A 17,936-nucleotide genomic window follows, 5' to 3' on the forward strand; every position below is an offset into this window, starting at 1 on the left:
CATGCATAATACGTTCTTTCTCAGAATACAGCTAAAACCTAATTGGCTGGCTGGTTGCCTAAGTGAGCTTTAGCCAATGACAGCCCTCTACTTCTGTTCTGTTTTTAGACATTTCGATCACAAATTGTGTGTATGGCCCTAAGTTTGAATGTTGCCATGGTAGTGGTTATTTGACAGCTGATGGCAAAAATTACTCAATAATTTGCTTTATATAATTATTTTTTTGTGAAAACAAGAATTTAACAATAATTTTAACTTTAATAGTGGTATGAAAAATTCCACACAGTCTGTCATAATGATGCGTCATCAATTATGAATCCTGTTCCCGGACCATTCTCAGATTTACAACTGCAAACTGATGACAACGATAAGTAACAATAAAGAACAGCCCTCTCCAAAGATCAATACAGTATGATGAAATGTATTTTATAGTCTTAGTTATCGTTAAAATTTACAAGTTGAATTACTATTATTTTGAACATGTATATTTTTACATTTTACAGAATGTTTTTGTTGAAAAAATGTGTTGTTGTATTTAAGGTCTTAATTGTCCCACTATTTTATTATTGATGAGCTGAATTATCTCACATTCATTTAATAGTATATTAATATAAATAATAACGATAGTGAATAAATAATTATTATGAAAAAACATGAAAGGAAAAATAATGTTTTTAATGCAATAGTGATGTTTGCTTATGCTCCTGACCCCACAGTTCCAAAATCCGAACAATTCCAAAAGCTGACACACGTCTGGCCCCAAAGATTTTGAATAAAGGATTGTGTACCTTATTGTGAGGGTAATATATGTACAGTATTCCAGTACACTCTGTGCGAAATATACCGTAAATACGTAAACAATGTTTATGTTACTGCGACAGGCCACTATGGCTGCGTAATGGTTTGTTTACATCCACTCATATCTAAGCAATTTTTCCTAAGTTTGTGATAAGACATAATTTGGCTTGTTTTCAGTATTATATAAATTTACTTTCAAAAATTAGGCTTGTTTTTTAATGTTTTATTATTAGCAACAACTTCTTTTAATACCCAGCCTAGCCTAGCCTACGGCGCTCAGTCTCCCATCGATAGCCTAATATGGCCGCATTGGACTTATGGCAGTTTTTTTTTATACAGCATACATTTAAAAATAAAAAAGTGCATCTAATACAGTATGTTATTAAGCTCTGAACTTATTTAAATTGTAATTTATACATAATGTTTTGTATAAAAAGGCAAAGTTAGGGTAATAACATGTGGTCAAGAACAGATTAATCCATTTTCACTTCTTATTGAAAAAATCAATTCGGACCTCAACTAAGTCACATCTCGACGCTGCTTCTGGAATGGATTAGCATCGAGGCCCGGGGTTCTACTGTATTGGGTTATTAACAGATGTTGAAACAACATTGTTAGGTAATATTTAGGCAAAAAATGTTTTTGAAGTGATGCAACAAGGCCAGATTAATGTTCCTTTACATCCTTTTATGAAAGATTTTGAGATTTTAGGAAGGACACCATTAGGTGCTTTTAACTGCCCATAGAATCATTTCTGTGTGCTCATATTTCTTCAGCCATTCAGGCCATAAAAGCTGAAGGCTTGCACTTCTGGATCCCACAAGTGCTTGTTTGGGGTCTTCTTTTGCAGATACTCATGGTTTATTTTTGGTAGTCAGGCCTTTGTAATGTTGATTTAGTTGAGGATTATAACATCTTATCCGTCATGGTCCTCTTCTTGCTCAGCTAAGAACTCGGAGAACTCAAAGGGTCTCAATGGAAAGATGATACAGGCTTTTTGGATCCTCTAACTTGAGAGTGGGCTGATGTTCATAGATATCTGTGCAAGACATTCTTCCATGACTTAATGCAGTTAATGTTAGTTAACACAGTTGTACCTGTTTGTTTTGAAAAACCAGAACATGTTTGATATGAAAATATTTTGGTACCCAGGTGCATGGCAGACCCTCTCAGTTACTATAGCTAGTGAATCTGGTGAAGATATATACTGTTTAGAACAGTGGAAGATATCGTTATGATAATGCCGTTACACCTTTCTTTTTAGTCCAACTAGATTTCTAATTGACAAGTCATAATCTTCCAATAGTCTGGACAGATGTTGTCATCCATCAATAATGATCTTCTCTCAGATCTACTGGGAGAGCTCCCAAGATGGGACAGACTGCTTTGTCAGTAGCTTCCATCCATCACTAAGTTTTTCAGGAGATAACATCATTAAGACAACTTATATGAAGATTTTCCAGTGATGCATCTCATAAGAGATTTTTGGCAGATGCTGCATCAATTACCACTTTAGACATGCAGACAGCAGTTACACTTTACAAAACTGTGCAGGCCAATGTGTTTTGGCCCATATGCCCTGACTTATGTAATACTGTAACCCAGCTAAGAATGTTTACACCTTGTCATTTGCACTCATGACCTCAACTTGTGTAATTGTTTCCCTCGTGGCAACTGAGCCATCATAAATCCACCATGTATATTTCTAACTAGATATGGTACCTGTATTCAGTTACAAAAAGGCAGATGTAACAGAATTGCTTTTAATAACTGTAATATGTCAGTCCACACAGGGAAGAACCTTCACAAGGTAATTGGGTAGAACTACAGTAATCTATTGGTACAGTGTAATCATTTCAGTGACCAGCACATAACTAATATTGTCCCTGATACTATGTTGTCACCACCAGCACATAACTAATTTTGTCCCCGATACTACAGTATGTTGTAATCTGAAGTGTTAAACTAGGCAAGTTACCATTTGGGGGTTATTCATAGTTCTTATGCTCAGTATTTATGTAGAGGCTGTCCACAAGTTTCTTGGACATTAAGTGATCTTATTTTAGCAACAGTTTCTTGGGGGATGAATAATTGCTACAAGTACACCTTTATACTATCAGCGGATACTAAGAAACTTTTTCTTTTTTATGTTTTGGGTAGTGGGTTAATGTGGCTTTTCTTAGCAAAATTCACTACAGGGTGTGACATCCCTGCCTACACGAGTTAGGGTAGAAGAGACTCTTTAGCCTTGGTAGGCAACTCTTTTAGGAGGACATTTTCACTGTATATGCCTGTATGTCTGGACATATCTGATACAAAAAAAAAAAAATAAATAAATAAATAATCAGATGGATGCATCTGGATGTGTTGACTTCAGTTTAGTCTAGAAAGTTGCATACATACTGTAGACTACATGATAAATAACAGGCCTACATAATGATGAGTTCGTTATTATGGCCGCTTATTTCTCTGGTCAGTAACATCAAAAGCTTATTTTTCATATGTTCATTCAATGAACGAAAGTACATTTTTTATTTCTTACGGTAAAATCTGTTTGCGATGTCTAAATTGAAGCCAGCTCATCCCGATGCATCCATTTTTTTTTTTTTTTTTTTTAAAGATATGTCCAGACATACAGATATATACAGTATAATACTGGAGTGAAAATGTTCGACAGTCATAATGGGAATTCGATGCATTTACAGAAAATGTAATGACAATAATACAGCAAATATTGCCGAAACTGCAAACTTCTCAAATTGCTAATTGGCAACTGTCAACGGCTGAGACGACCAACGCAGTGTCGTGCAGATCATTATCCCCATCTCTTGGCAAACTGCGTCAAGAATGGATGCAACATAAGCAAACTGCGTCAAGAATGGATGCAACATAATAAGACATATTCTTCATTTTCTCTTCACATATCACACGCATCTAAAATCTGAAAGCACCAGAGTATTCAGGGTGAATTTATTGTATGAAAACACAAGTTTTATTTTATCTTGATCACATGAATGATGCAAAATCCGATGATAAGTAAAAACAGGTATAAAGAATTGAATGCTTCTCTCTTCACTTTTACTCGTAATTCCTTTGTGTTTTCTCTTATTGGTTTCAGGAAATCATATTTAGTTTTACAATTAATACGGAATCCTATGGTATGACCAAAACTTTCCTATCTTGTTCAAAACGTGAGATAAATGAAGAAATATATAAACATATTGCTAGTTTTCTGAGCTACATACGTAAAAATGAGACAGTGAGCGAGTCGCCTACCTCCCAGTATCAGCCAATCAGAGGCCGCCAAACAAACGTCTCGTAGGCCCAAGAATCTACCTTAAGTGAATTGGCTATAGTAGCATAACTGAAACTGCACAGATATTTTCTTCTCTATTTGGTAGCATTTGTATTTGTGGAACATTTTCTGTTTAAAATTTTATGCATGCTGTATATAGCTTTGTTAAAAAAATAAAAAGAGGGGAAGGGAATAATACCTCCAGAATTGTGCAACAACATGAACTGAAATCTCCAGTTAGTCAGATATTTAATTTTTTGAAATTGTATTGAATCATAAGGTGAAAAATTTCATGCCAATATTTATTCTTGATTAGGTAACACTTCAATTTTTCATGCCAATATTTATTCTTGATTAGGTAACACTTCATTTAAAGTTCATGAGACTCTCGATATTAGATGAGAATAGGTAACTCACTTCATTTAAAGTCCATGATTCAAGTTTCAGTCATGTATAAACTGATATGTTAGTGTTCACTGTCAAATTTTTTTTTTTTTTCTATTAGTATTTATTTTATTTTCAGGGCTCAAATGGAGAAATATCTGTTGAATATTTGGATGGTACTCAAATTCTTGTAAGTAGTAATGACCCCAAGGTGATCTTTACAGATGAAACAAGAGTCACTAGAATGTATTCAAGTAGTGACAAATTACCTTTGATTTTGCAGCAAAAATTGGCTCAAATGAAGATAATACTTGGATCATTGGCTCGATCTTCACAGTCAATAGTGGCCTCTTCTTCATCCCATCGTGTTGGTCTTAGATGATTTCTTATGATATTATAAAATGGGAATCAAGCAGAAATGTTGGGTGGGATTTTCTGGGCAATATTTTTAAACAGAATGGGTAAGCTGGACATAAAGGAATGCATAAAACTGGAGACGCACCATAATGATGAACATTATGGATGAAATATTTTAAATTGTGTTGCTCAGTGAAAAGTACAGTTGTATTGTTGTAATCCTGAAGATCACAGGCCTAACTGGATGATATAAAATACTTTGAAAATCAAGTATGAAGTTGACAAAATATGTTGGTGGGTGACAGTGATCTGAATATAAAAGCTGTCAATTTTAGTTATTTCAAATTATGCTTATAATAATGGTAAATTTCTCAAAGTTCCTTTACAAAGGTTATAGCTAATAATGTCATGGAAACTATATACCTTGGGTTACATAATTTTCTATTTTAATTATTATTATTATTTTTTTTTTTTTTTGTGTGTGTATTTACTACTTATGTATTCAGAAATGTTACTGAGTACTGTAGTACTTTACTTTGTCACTTCATCTCACTGTTCACTTCCATTTTATGGAAATTACATTTGCATGTTGACTGTATTTTTCTTTTATGACTTAGACTTTAGCTATATGCTTCTTGGTAAAAGATGCAGGAGAATGATGGAATGCTCACTTTAGCTATTTGCTTCATGGTAAAAGTTGCAGGAGAATGTTGGAATGCTTGAAATACCACCATGTGTATTATATATGGAGATTATTTTGGTAACATACAGCACGTCACGTGATATTTGTAATTTTTCTATGAAATCACATGACTTTTTAAAGTTAACCACAGATCACCAAACAATTTTTGTATTTTATAGATTATCTTGAAAAATATTTTAGGTATGAAACTATTTTTTTAATTTGGTAAATCTTGTCTTCCTTTGTTTTTATTACTGAAAGATTTTATCAAATATATTTGAGATAATACTGATGTATTAATATATAATAAAGGTCTTGCTTCCTTCATATCTAGTGAAGTGCAAATTTTTATAATATAGCTATTCTCTAGCTTTGACTAATATGCAGTCTTCCCATTATACTTTAAGCCTTTGGTTATTATGTTACCCTACCTTAATAAATCTGACATTTGCAATAGGCAAAATGTCTTAATATTTTTACTTTATGACTTTTATCAAGATGCTCACTTTAGTCTTCCATTCTGTTTGTGTAATAGGTTTGAACTTAGGCACCAGAGATGTTTACGATGTATTACAGAGCATACAAATATTCATTGTAAGAGGCAGTGCTGCATGTTAATATTTTATTGGTTATTTCTAAAGAAAATGTTTTCAATTACCCTACAACATGTATTCTGAAAGATATTTCAGTGCTTCTCAAATTAACATGAATTTCATTTATTGACTTGTTCTAGGTATAGGAAATAGGCCCAGCTTTACTTTCTCTGTACATAGTGATAATAAATGCTGAAGTTTTTCCATAACTGTTAATTATATCAACTTTTATATTAACCCTCTGGGATTCCAGATCACAAAAAACTGCATTGCTGACCATCAGTCATTGATTTGCCACAATCTGTTTCTTTTATTATTCACTGTAAATATATTTTTCGTGGGTTATAGTGTGATTTTTTAGGAAAATACTTGTAATATATTTAAAATGGGGAAACAATAAACAATATTAAATTTGGCATTAACCTAAAGTTTTCTGCCAATGAATCTGGCTTTATCAGAATCTCAACAGCTGGGAATATCATGTCAATTGACATCACCAGAACCTGAATGTTTGCCATTTAATACATTGAATTAGAAGATACAAAATCATCATTAAGGCTTTTTGTCTATGTAAACCAACCTTATTTTACCTGCCGCAAATATCATTCTCTGCTCACCTTCCTTTGCATTTGGTGGTCAGCTGAAGTACCTGTTTTATAATTTTCACAATCTTTTTCATCATAAAAAAACTTGTAATATGCAATTTTCCAAATAAGAAAGGTTAATTTGTGATTATGAAGTACTCCATTATGTGTGCGGCAAGTTCGTAATATGTGGATCTATCTTTGAAAGTAAAGTTAAAAAAGAAAAAATTACAAAAATCTTATTCTGCAAGCCTCTATTGAAATATGTACCTCATAGTACTGTTCACGACATCAGTTGAAAAATAAATGAAACAATACACTTTGTGTCTGTTGATCCATCCTAGTTTTCTGTTGCTCTTAAAAATTTTTATATGCAAGTTGTGGACCAGTCCACATATCTTTGTAACCAGTTACAGCTAAATATGTTAAAAAAACCATTGTGCACAAAACATCACTAGAAATAAATACTTTCAAGTGTAACAATGCATACTACAGACTTAATAATTGCCAAAAAAAAAAATAAAACTACAATGACATCTTTACTATAAACAATATTGGTCTAAACAATACCATTGCTAAGCAAGTTGAAGCTAAGAGCTTGTCAGTGGCAAGTAATTTTGCATGTTTGTCTTGTTTTACTGCAATTATCAATTTACCCAAAATAAAAAAATTAAATCAGGGAGTGGAATTTATTCAACTATTTCATGGTATAAGCAAATTTATATTATATTCTTTTTAAGGAAATTTTTTTAATTCAATGTTTTTAAACTAGCATATTTATTAACTTCAACTTGATTTTTTCATCTGGTATTGTATAAGCCTTTTTGCAACTAAAATGTACCAACTTATAATTTCAGGTAGTCACCTATTTCCCAAGGAATGAAATTATGAATATGATAAATGGTGCAAACTTTTACCCAATAAATAGATGTCCAAAGTCTACTGGGTGACTAACCATCATGAAGATAAAACTTTGGAAGGTTCTTTGACAGCGCAACGTGTCTGTTCCATGAAAACCTGCCAAAGCCAGTATGAGATGGAGTTCTTGGAGACAGGACAAAGTTGGGAACTTATAGGAAAAGATGAGAGAAAGAGGGAAAGAATGATGCCGTGCACTGCAAGCAGGCATGAAGTCACCTCACAAGATTATCCCCCTTGGAAGATGGTGGTAGTGCAGGGATAGCTTACCCACACACACAAAAACTGGCCCCTACTTAAAAGACTGGAATCCTGGCTACAAAATCTGGGGCAAAGGAAAGACACTTATTCTGAGCATCAAGATGCAGAGAGACATTTCTCAAAAAAAAAAAAAAACAACAACAACAACAACACACACATGGTCAGGAAGTGTAGGACCAAGGACAAATCCAAACTAAAAGACTTCACAGGAACTTTGGGAATAAACATGCTGAAGTGACATGAGATTGGAAAGACTCCATTCATTTCCTAAACATGATCCTGCTGACTAAAGACCAATGATAAAGGTAAGCAAGGTATCCATTGATAGCCATGAGAGTTTCTTAGTCTGTAGAGAAAGGAAGAAGCAAACACAACTTGTTACATGCCACAAACTTTACCCAGTGAACTGATAAAAGGACATGATGGAAAGCCAACAGGGGGTTGATGACAACTGACAGTGACCTTTGGAAATCCTCTCTCTGAGGCTATAATTGTTAACCACAACATGAATGGCACGCTGGGAAAGAGAAGAGATGGGTATGAGGAGGTACACGGAGGCCATGGGTTTGGAATTAGAAATGAAGATGTGGATTATATATTGGAGATGGCTCAGAGTTTTGCATTGGCGTGTATGAACATATGGTTTCAGAAGTTGGATAAGTACTTGATAATGTATGAAAGTGGAGGAGTGCAAAGCCAAATAGATCACATCCTGGTTAGAGGAGCCGACAAAGGCAATGTGACAAACTGCAAAGTGAACTTGGAAGAAGCATGTGTTAAACAACATAGGTTGGTGGTGATGGATTTGAAAATGAGAGGGAGGAAACCCAAAAAGAGAAAGAGGTGATCAAGAATTAAGATTTGGGAACTTAAAGGAGAAAAGGGGGAGCAATTTAGGAGGACAAAGAGAGAGAGAGATGGCAGGAAAGGGGAACATAGAAGTTGGACAGGGTAAGAGAGTTGAAAATATATGGGCAGACATGAGAGAAATAAATGTGGGAGAAGCAGAGGAACTGGTGGAAGAACAGCGGATATGGAGTGTCGAGAGGAGAAAAGTGGTGGTGGAATGGAGAGGTGCAAGAATCAATTAAAAGAAAATCAAGAGCATATAAGGACTGGAAAGTAAGGCATGCACAGGGTGCAGAGGAACTGTACAGAGAAGAGGAAATTGATGCAAGGAGGAGGGTAGGTATGGCTATTGGAAGGGCAGCAGAGCAGATGAATGAAAGACTAGGAACAAGAGAAGGAGAAAATGATATCTATAAGATTTCAAACTTGAGGAAAAGGCAGAGAGAGGATTTGGGTAAACTGGGTGTCATCAAGGATAGAGATGGAAATATACTGTATAGGGATGAAGACATTAAGAAGAGATGGAGAAAGTATTTTGAACAACTTTTAAATATTGAAAATGAGAATGAGGAGATGGGGGGAAGCACAGAGGTTGGAGGGAACGGTGATGGAGATACAGGATAGAGAAGTGAAGAGAGCATTAAGTAAAATGAAGAATAGAAAGGCACCAGGTCCATCAGAGTTCCAAATTGAAATTATCAAATTACTATATACAGAGGGGGAGAAATGGACGCTGGATTTATTAAAAGCTATATGGGAAGAGGAAGAAATGCCAAGGGACTGGGAGGAGAGTCTAATGGTATATACAGTGAAACCCCCGTATTCGCGGGGGATGCGTCCCACACACCCCCGCGAATAGGTCAAATCCGTGAATGCTTAAAACCCCTCTAAAAACACTTAGAACTGCCCATTTTGATAGCTTAAACCAAGAAAAACCCTGTAAAAATGCTTATACCTGAGTATTTTAATAGTTTTATCACAAAAAGTGCATTTATTCATGAAAATACAGTAATTAGTGAATATTTCTCAGTGAAAAATACCACGAATGGGCGAATTTTCCACGAATGATGGCTAGATATGTTCCACAGAGAAACCCGCGAATGCGTGAGTCCGCGAACCATGAGAACGCAAATACGGGGGGTTTACTGTATATACAAGCAGAAGGGAGATGTCATGGAGTGTGGTAACTACAGACAAATTAAACTAACAGAGCATGGATTGAAAGTTTTAGAGAGGATACTGGATGAGAGATTAAGAGAAATTGTAAAGATTGGGAAACAGCAGTATGGGTTCATGAGAGGAAGAGGGACGGTGGATGCCATCTTCATAGTAAGACAGCCACAGGAAAAGAGGCTAGAGGGAAACCAGGAGCTTTATTTGCATTTATAGACCTGGAGAAAGCATACGATAGAATCCCAAAAGACGTGATGTTTTGGTGTTTGAGGAAGAGGAAAGCCCCAGAAAAGTTTGTTAGGCTGGTCGAGATGATATATCAGAGAACGAGCACTAAAGCAATAACAGCAGTTGGGGAAACAGAAAACTTAGTTAGTGTTGGATTACACCAGGGGTCAGCAATAAGCCCATTTTTGTTTGTGCCTGTCATGGATGTGTTGAGTGAAGAGATCAGGAATGAAGTGCTGTGGGAGTTGTACACTGGTGATTACTGCTGAAGATGAGGACCTACAGAGAAGGGTTGGAGAGTGGCAGGAGTCTTTAGAGAGGGGTGGCTTAAAGGTGAATGTGAATAAAACAGAGGTTTTAGTAGGCAGTAGGGAAGATAGAGACACAATAGTAATATAAGAAAGAAGAGGCTCAATTATAAAACAGGTGGAGAAGTTTAAATACTTAGGATCTACTTTAAGCCAAAAGGGAGGATGCGAGGCTGGAGTGGACAGTAGGATAAAAGCAGTGTGGGGGGGAAGTAGAGAGATGTAGCTGGAGTTATATGTGATAAGAAAATGCCAATCAAGCTAAAAGTCGATCTATAGCACAGTGATAAGACCAGCGTTAATGTATGGATCAGAAACATAGGCTCTAAGAAGAAAAGAGGAGGTGAAGCTTGAAAGAACAGAGATGAGAATGCTGAGGCGGATTATGGGAATTTTGCTGCATGAGAGATTGGAAAATGATAAAAAAAAAAAGAGCAGGCTTAGCAAAGATAACAGAGGTGATAAGAGTGTCACAATTGAGATGGTATGGGCATGTGTTAAGGATGGATGACGAGGAGCGAGTGAAGAGGGCTTAGGAAGAACCTGTTAGAGGAAGAAGATCGAGAGGGAGACAGAGAATTAGATGGCGAGATAAAGTAAAGGAAGATATGGAGAGAAGAGGTTTGGTAGAGGATGATGCCTTTGATAGAAGGCAGTGAAGAAGGCGCATCAGGCAACTGACCCCTAACGTATGGATAACTGTGGGAAAGAAGAAGACGTGAAGATGTAAGGACCATAAAAGTGAGGTTGACTGAGAAGAAACCTAGTTGAAAGAGGCCTTAAGAAGTCCATGACATGATCCAAGAAGTTTGTAAAACACACTTGCTTGGGTCAAAAGGTAACAATGAGGGTCATCCTGGAGCCAGCCAAGGCTCAAAACATAACCAGTAACTGCTTTACCAGTCCTAACAACAAAAAGGCATACACATCCAGGCCATCCAATGGCTGTCGTATCGCACTAACTGCCCAGCAAGTTGTGTCCAGACAAGGAGAGTAGAATGGAAAAAATTAAATGTTCAGCTTTCCCAATCACATGCAGCCACAACAACACTGACAGCAGCATTAATAAAAAAATAAAATAGTACACTACAACAAAAGCAAATATAATCATGCATTACAAATACTGTACAGCAAATAAGTGGTGCAAGTAATAACACAGTACACCTAGTTATTCTATAACCAAGTTTGCTTCCTAATAAAACCCAATAGGTACAGTGCACAGGTTGCTAGTACGAAAACAGAAATACCCAATGCAACCAGTAATACAAACAATGTAAGTAGCAAATTTAGTAATATATAATGATAGAATTTAGTTAAAACTGATACTAAGAAATACTGTAATGTTTTTGCAAGAAAATGACAAATTTTAAAGTAGTTTGTATTTTTCAGACACGGAGTGGCATGGTTTACTGGGCCAACCCTGTCATCGGCCAATTTCTAGTCAGAACCTACTACTAGATGGCTGTAAGCTCTGACAAGAAAATAGGTGGAGGGGGACAACGAAAATGGCAACGAGACAAAAAGTAATATTTATCACAAAATTTTAGCGGTCATTTTTTACACATTTCTGATTTCAGTTTTGGCATGGCTGAATGGCGCTTTGTGCCTTATCCACATTTTGAATGATTCTTGGCAAGCACATATGTTCTGGCAAGCGGTAATATTGCACTGCATGCGCTTCCCACGGGTTTCCCAGGGATGAAGTATGACCCCTAACCTCTAGTTATCGACGATTTACTATACTAACCAAGAGAATCCTACCGTACCCCCCTTATATTATATATATAAAAAACACACATACCTTATTCGAAATCGGAATTGTCGGACCATTCTGGCAAGTCGATTCTTCTTTTGTTTTGGATGACGGGCACTGGCTCTTCCGTCTGTTTTCATCTTTCACAAGACTAACTATTCATCAGAAACAAACACAATTCACTTTCATCATCACATAATTTAACCAAATCAATAATAGTGACCAGATTTGCAGCCACAAATTGAGTGTGAGACGGATGTGAAGACGCCATGTTAACAGTTTGAATTCTGTGCTAGAATGGGGTCGCTTGGGGTCACATGGTGGGTCAAGGTCAAACTACTTACCTATGCAGAGGGATTTGGTTGGTTGTTGTACGGTTGCCCTAGTAAACCATAAACTACCTTTAGATACAAACCTGAGATCTTTACATATGGAAATACCTTAAACCAGCCATTCAATTCTAACACGGTTGTTAAGTAGTTAACTACCAGCAGTAGGGTGGGGAATCCCACCCTTCTGTCGAGCAATGCATTCACTTACCTTCTGGCCCAGATATCAGAATGAGGGGTGGCTTGAGGTGGGCAGTACATGTAAAGGCCTCAGGTTTGTATGTTAGGAAAAATACAAATTACTTTAAAATGATTTGTTTGTTCCTACACGAATACAAACCATGTCTTTACATATGGAAGACACTTTTTGGTGGGAGGATTCTGAGTAAGCTTCTGAACCAACTGGTGGTTCGCCTCACCTGGGCGTGTACAGCAAAGAAAGGAGTCCCATGCTTCTGACCTGTTGAACATAAGAGCGTTCAGCCGCCAGACTTCTGGGCCTTCCAGATTAATGGGTTTGAGAAGTATCATTGATCGGAAAAGGTCTGGGGACAATAAAGCTAAAGATAACCAACCAGTGTGTTTTATTGTCAGCCCCTCTTCTCCTTGCTAGGGAGAGGGTAGGACCTGCTCCTATTAATCTACAGTACATTACATAATCGATAGGATGCTCGGAAATGTAACTCATCTGCATCTAAGTCCATTCCAGCACATGATGTCTTGCCAACCGATCCTCTGTTCGCAGCAAGAGGAAGGGTATTAAAAGAGATAGGGAGGATGCCAGTCTCACACACACACACACACACACACACTCTCTCTTCACAACCGTACATCTTAGGCAAGATGCTACCTGTCCCGCTAGGGGAACTGGATGAGCTACACAGCTTGTTGAGCAGCCACCACAGGACCCAAGGAAAATGTATCCAAGGACCTAAGGGCAACTTCCTGTAGGTAGAAGGGGAATATGGTCTGTTGTGACCACACTCTTGCCTTCAGTACCTGATGAACTGACAGGTTCTTCCTGAATGTGAGGGACAGACCAATGTCCCTGACCTCATGAGCTCCAGCCCAGAAAGTACCTTCACCCACTTCAACAGAGGTAGAGTACAGTACACCCGTTTGATTGTCTCACAAAGCCAGAAAGAAATGAGTTCCTTGGACACCTCTTTCTTGGTCGAGCCAGTATTAATGAAGAGTCGTCGACACCCAGGCCTGAGCTGTCGAGTCCTAAGGTAGTACTGCAGCACTCTAACTGGACACAATAGCATCTCGTCCGGATCATTACTAAAAAAGTCCTCTAGGAGGGGATCGAGAAGGACTTGAATCTGGTGTCAGGGACCGACAGATTTTTAGTCTTTAGTACAGTACTATGAATTCCGGGACAAATTTGAGTGTGACAGATCCCCATCCCCTTGAGTGCTTAATAGCAAAAGAAAGGCCATGTAGTTCACCTAATCTCTTCGCCAATGCCAGGGCAATCAAGAAGACAGTCTTGAGGGTCAGATCCCTGTCTGACGACTCTCATAAGGGCTTGTAGGGTGCACGAGTCAAGCTCCAACAAACCAGAATCACGCCCCACTCAGAGGGCCTGAGTTCCCTGGGGGGGAAGACTTTTCAAAGCTTCTCATCAACATAAGAGATCTCCCAGAGGGGGAGAGATCAACACCTTTCAGGCACAGGACAAGGCCCAGGGCAGCCCCGTAACCCTTGACATCTGAGACGGAGAGAAGCTTCTCTCGGCGAAGGAAGGCGAGAAAGTCCACTACCTGCTGAAAAGTAGCTCTGACTGCAGAGATACCCCACCTATGGCACCAACCACAGAAGACGGCCCATTTCCCCTGGTACACAGCCACAGAGGACTTGAGAAGGTATCCAGACATTTGTCGCTGCTCAACGAGAAAAGCCCCTCGCTCGCAAGCGATGCTGGATAGTTTCCAGCCACGAAGAGATGGGGACTCTACGGACTGGCGGAACCACTAAACGTGTGGCTGCCAAAGGAGGTTGTGCCAGGGAAGAATCCCTCTTGGTGCCTCAGATAGCCAAGCTAGCAGGTTCAGGTACCATTTGGCATATGGCCACTTGGGAGCAACCAGGGTTATCCTTAGATTCAGGGTGATCATTACCCTGTTGACCACCAGACAACTCAGATGGAATGGAGGAAACACGTACACTTCGAGATTGTCCCAAGGGTGTTGAAAGGCGTCTTCTGCTGCTGCCCATGGGTCCAGGACGACCAACACCGGAAACTTCCTGTTGTGTCGAGTTGCAAACAGGCGTACCCAAAGGTCGAACAATCTTTCCACATAGGGACCACTCTGTCCCTATCACCTGACCTTGGTGACTGAGTTTGTTTGCCACTATGTTCCTCTTGCCTGGAATGTATCTGCCTGACAACTTCACCGAGTGCGCTACTGCCCACTCGTGCACCCGCACTGTCAACTTGTGAAGCTGAAGGGATGCCAGTCACCCCTGCTTGTTGACATATGCCACTACCTTGGTATTTTCGCTCATCTGCACCCTGAAACTCTTGGAGAGCCAAGAAGGCTGCCTTGAATTCTAGTTTATTGATGCGAGTTACTTGTCGTTCTGATGCCACACACTGGAAGCTAGCAACTCTTCCAGGTGTGCTTCCCAGAAGCATCTAAGGAGGGGGAGTGTGTAGTGAAACTCCTATTATAAGGTTCCTGTTGTCCAGCCACCAGGCTAATCCTGTCTCACTTCCCTCGAGAGAGGAATGGGAAGGTACAGGGAGTCCCTTGCCGGAGACCAGAACCCCTTCATTATCCACTGAAGGGAACAAAGGTGAAGCTGCCCATGAGGGACCGGCTTCTCCAAGGATGACAGGTGACCGAGAACGACTTGCCACTGCCAAGCTGTTTGTACCGTGCTACCTCCCTAAACTTGCTGATATGAGTCTGAGGGGAAGACTCTAACTGCTGCCATATCTATCAGCATGCCCAGATATATTATCCTCTGCTTGGGTATGAGATTGGACTTCTCAAAGTTTACGACAACTCCCAGGTTGTGACAAAACTTGAGAAGTCGATCCCTGTTCTGGAGCAACTGCGAACGAGAGCTCACCAGGGCTAGCCATTTGAGATGCTTCAGAGGAGACAAGGGTGAACACTCAAGTGAACACCTGGGGAGCAGTTGAGAGCCTGAAACAGAGTGCCCTGAACTGGCACACCATCTCCCTGAGGATAAAGCAGAGGTACTTGCGTGAGGACTGATGGATGGGTATTTGGAAATACGCATCCTTCAGGTCCACCGTAAGCATGAAGTCAGACTCTGTGATGGCCATGAGCACTGAATGTCTCATTTCCATCGTGAGTCTAGCAAACAAATCAGTTCAAGGGAGAGAGGTCTATGACTGATCTCCATCCCTCTGTTGCTTTCTCTACGAGAAAGAGATGGCTATAAAAGCCCAGAGAACAATCTGTCATGACTTCCACAGCACCTTTCTTCAGCATTGCTTTCACCTCACCCCACAGGCCGAGATCCTTAAGCAAGCCAGGAATGTAGGTTTGGATGGCTGGTGAGAGGTGGCGGAGACTTGAAGGGATGTAAATATCGTTAATGAAGAACATTCACTACCCAGCTCTCCACTTCATAACCTGCCATGTTGCCCCAAAGGCTCAATAGGCAACCCCCCACCACCCACATCGCCCCCTAGCATCCTCCTCCCTTCTTCTTACCCTTGCCCCCTCTCCTGGTCTGGGAAGGGAGCTGAAAGAAGCACTGTTGCACACCCTTTCTGACAGGAGCAGCAGACTAGATATTCCTACGAGCCCCTTCGAAGTCTGGGACTTCTTAAGACCTGTACGGGAAGTGACAGCCTGACCCGAAGGTTGGGTTGCAGTGGCACACGAAGCCCCAGAGTTCTTTGCCACTGCCTGGTGAACAAGACGGTCGTGGTTATCAGCCCTCCGTCTGTCCACCACAGCATCCATTTGCTAGCTGAACCCAGGTCCATTCCTCAGGACTAAAGCATTCTGGTGGGCTAGGTAGGAAATGGCCCTACCTCCAGATAGCATCAGACTCTTGAATGTAGCTTCCGTCATGGTTTCTCAAATCCACAGTAGATGAGGAAGTGATCTTGGACACGGACAGTGTCCATCGATCCAACCAAGAGACCGCCTGGAATGCTTCCATGGCAGTCAATTCCAGTGCCGCTGACTCCTGCTGCGAGAGGTTGACTCCCTCTGCACGGAGCTGATCCAACAACAGACCCGGGCCTAAACAAACCAGGTCTGGGTCAACCTGTTTGATTAGCAGTGGCCTTTCCAAGAGCAAGAAGAAATGCTTCTGACGAGGGAGAGGAGGAGGAAGTATCTTTGACGAGCAGCTAGAACGAAGTGAGTTCTGCCCATATACAAGACAACTCACTTGGTCTAGAACCCCTTTGGCAAGATCAGACTATGGTAGGCCCAATGAAGCTTTGGGTTCCGTATGCAGTCCCCAGAAAGCTTCGAGGGCAGAAGGACAATCCAAGGGAGTGGTCACGGTCTCTTCCCTGAGATCTTTATACTGTACTGACAAATCAGTTTCGCGACCTCAACACAGGTCCTCTGTAGTTCGGGGTTGCCCATGTCCTGGGGAAAAGAACCCTTGAGCCCTTTCCAGGTCTTGGTCCTCCCGGGCTACTCTCAGCAGGAGAGAGACCTTCATCAGAACCCCCTGATCCCCTCTCCACCACTCAAGCATACAACCATTCCAATCCTATGACCAAACTGGGGACATAAGCTCTCATGGTAAGGCTGAGTTGGGAAGATGCATCCCAATCTTGAACCCTATTCCTGTCCAACTCACGGTTCCAAGTATAACCCCAGGAGGTTGAGGGGACAAGTGGGTGGGGCCTAGCACTCTTCAAAGACCTGCTGGAGGACGAAGCCCCAACAGGAGAGGAAGGCCATGAGCTGTCATCAATCTGCAGCAACGATGGCTGCACAGGTCTGGGAGAGCAGACCCATTCACATAAACATGCATGGGGGCTGTCCTCGGGGAGAGCAGACCCGCTCCAGCAAACATGCACTGGGGCTGTCCCAAAGACATGCTGCAGTCTTCGAGGCTCTACAAGCAAAGAAGACTGGACGGGGGCCCTCCTCATACCTTTCCCAGGTGAGTGGGCCCTCTCTTCTTGTCCATGTAGGAACATGCAGGGGGTGAGGCAGCACCACGCTGTGGGCTCACTCTCTCTCGCTGAGCCACGCCATGGTCTGCGAGCACTCACCGGTTTCACATAAGTCCATGGGACCCAGAGCAGTGGTAGAAGAACCTTTACCAGTCCATGAAGGAGACTTCCCGGAACTGGTATCAGTGACACGGGTGTCCACAGAGACCTGTGTACGTATAGTACCCATGGCAAGGGGGTCTGAGCAGCCCTGTGCAACAGTTGCTGCTGCTACAGGGGGGTCCATGGAGCCC

At 40.4% G+C, this 17,936-nt stretch overlaps 3 protein-coding genes across 5 annotated transcripts in view; all 3 read left to right on the forward strand.

Annotated features, from left to right (window-relative positions):
* SAK (Sak kinase) overlaps nucleotides 1–7,013 on the forward strand; it is a 138,459-nt gene extending 131,446 nt beyond the window's left edge. Inside the window, exon 13 of one of the 3 annotated variants that reach the window (XM_067099435.1) lies at nucleotides 4,617–7,013. In XM_067099435.1, the coding sequence (XP_066955536.1) occupies nucleotides 4,617–4,859 (243 nt within the window). In that variant the 3' untranslated portion in view covers nucleotides 4,860–7,013. The remainder of the gene's footprint in view (nucleotides 1–4,616) is intronic. The other 2 variants (XM_067099452.1, XM_067099442.1) reach the window with 2 other exon arrangements.
* Nucleotides 7,014–8,377: 1,364 nt separating this feature from the next.
* Nucleotides 8,378–8,719, forward strand: LOC136837955 (uncharacterized). The gene has a single exon (XM_067102826.1). The coding sequence runs from the start codon at nucleotides 8,378–8,380 to the stop codon at nucleotides 8,717–8,719; it is 342 nt and encodes a 113-aa protein (XP_066958927.1).
* Nucleotides 8,720–8,865: 146 nt separating this feature from the next.
* Nucleotides 8,866–9,345, forward strand: LOC136837964 (uncharacterized). Its single transcript, XM_067102836.1, has one exon. The coding sequence runs from the start codon at nucleotides 8,866–8,868 to the stop codon at nucleotides 9,343–9,345; it is 480 nt and encodes a 159-aa protein (XP_066958937.1).
* Nucleotides 9,346–17,936: the final 8,591 nt, after the last annotated feature.

The sequence above is a fragment of the Macrobrachium rosenbergii genome, chromosome 4, assembly GCF_040412425.1.
Source record: "Macrobrachium rosenbergii isolate ZJJX-2024 chromosome 4, ASM4041242v1, whole genome shotgun sequence".
Classification (NCBI taxonomy): domain Eukaryota; kingdom Metazoa; phylum Arthropoda; class Malacostraca; order Decapoda; family Palaemonidae; genus Macrobrachium; species Macrobrachium rosenbergii.

Coding starts and splice junctions, on each gene's coding strand:
- LOC136837955 (XM_067102826.1), top strand. CDS start 8,378: ATGAATGGCACGCTGGGAAAGAGAAGAGATGGGTATGAGGAGGTACAC.
- LOC136837964 (XM_067102836.1), top strand. CDS start 8,866: ATGTGGGAGAAGCAGAGGAACTGGTGGAAGAACAGCGGATATGGAGTG.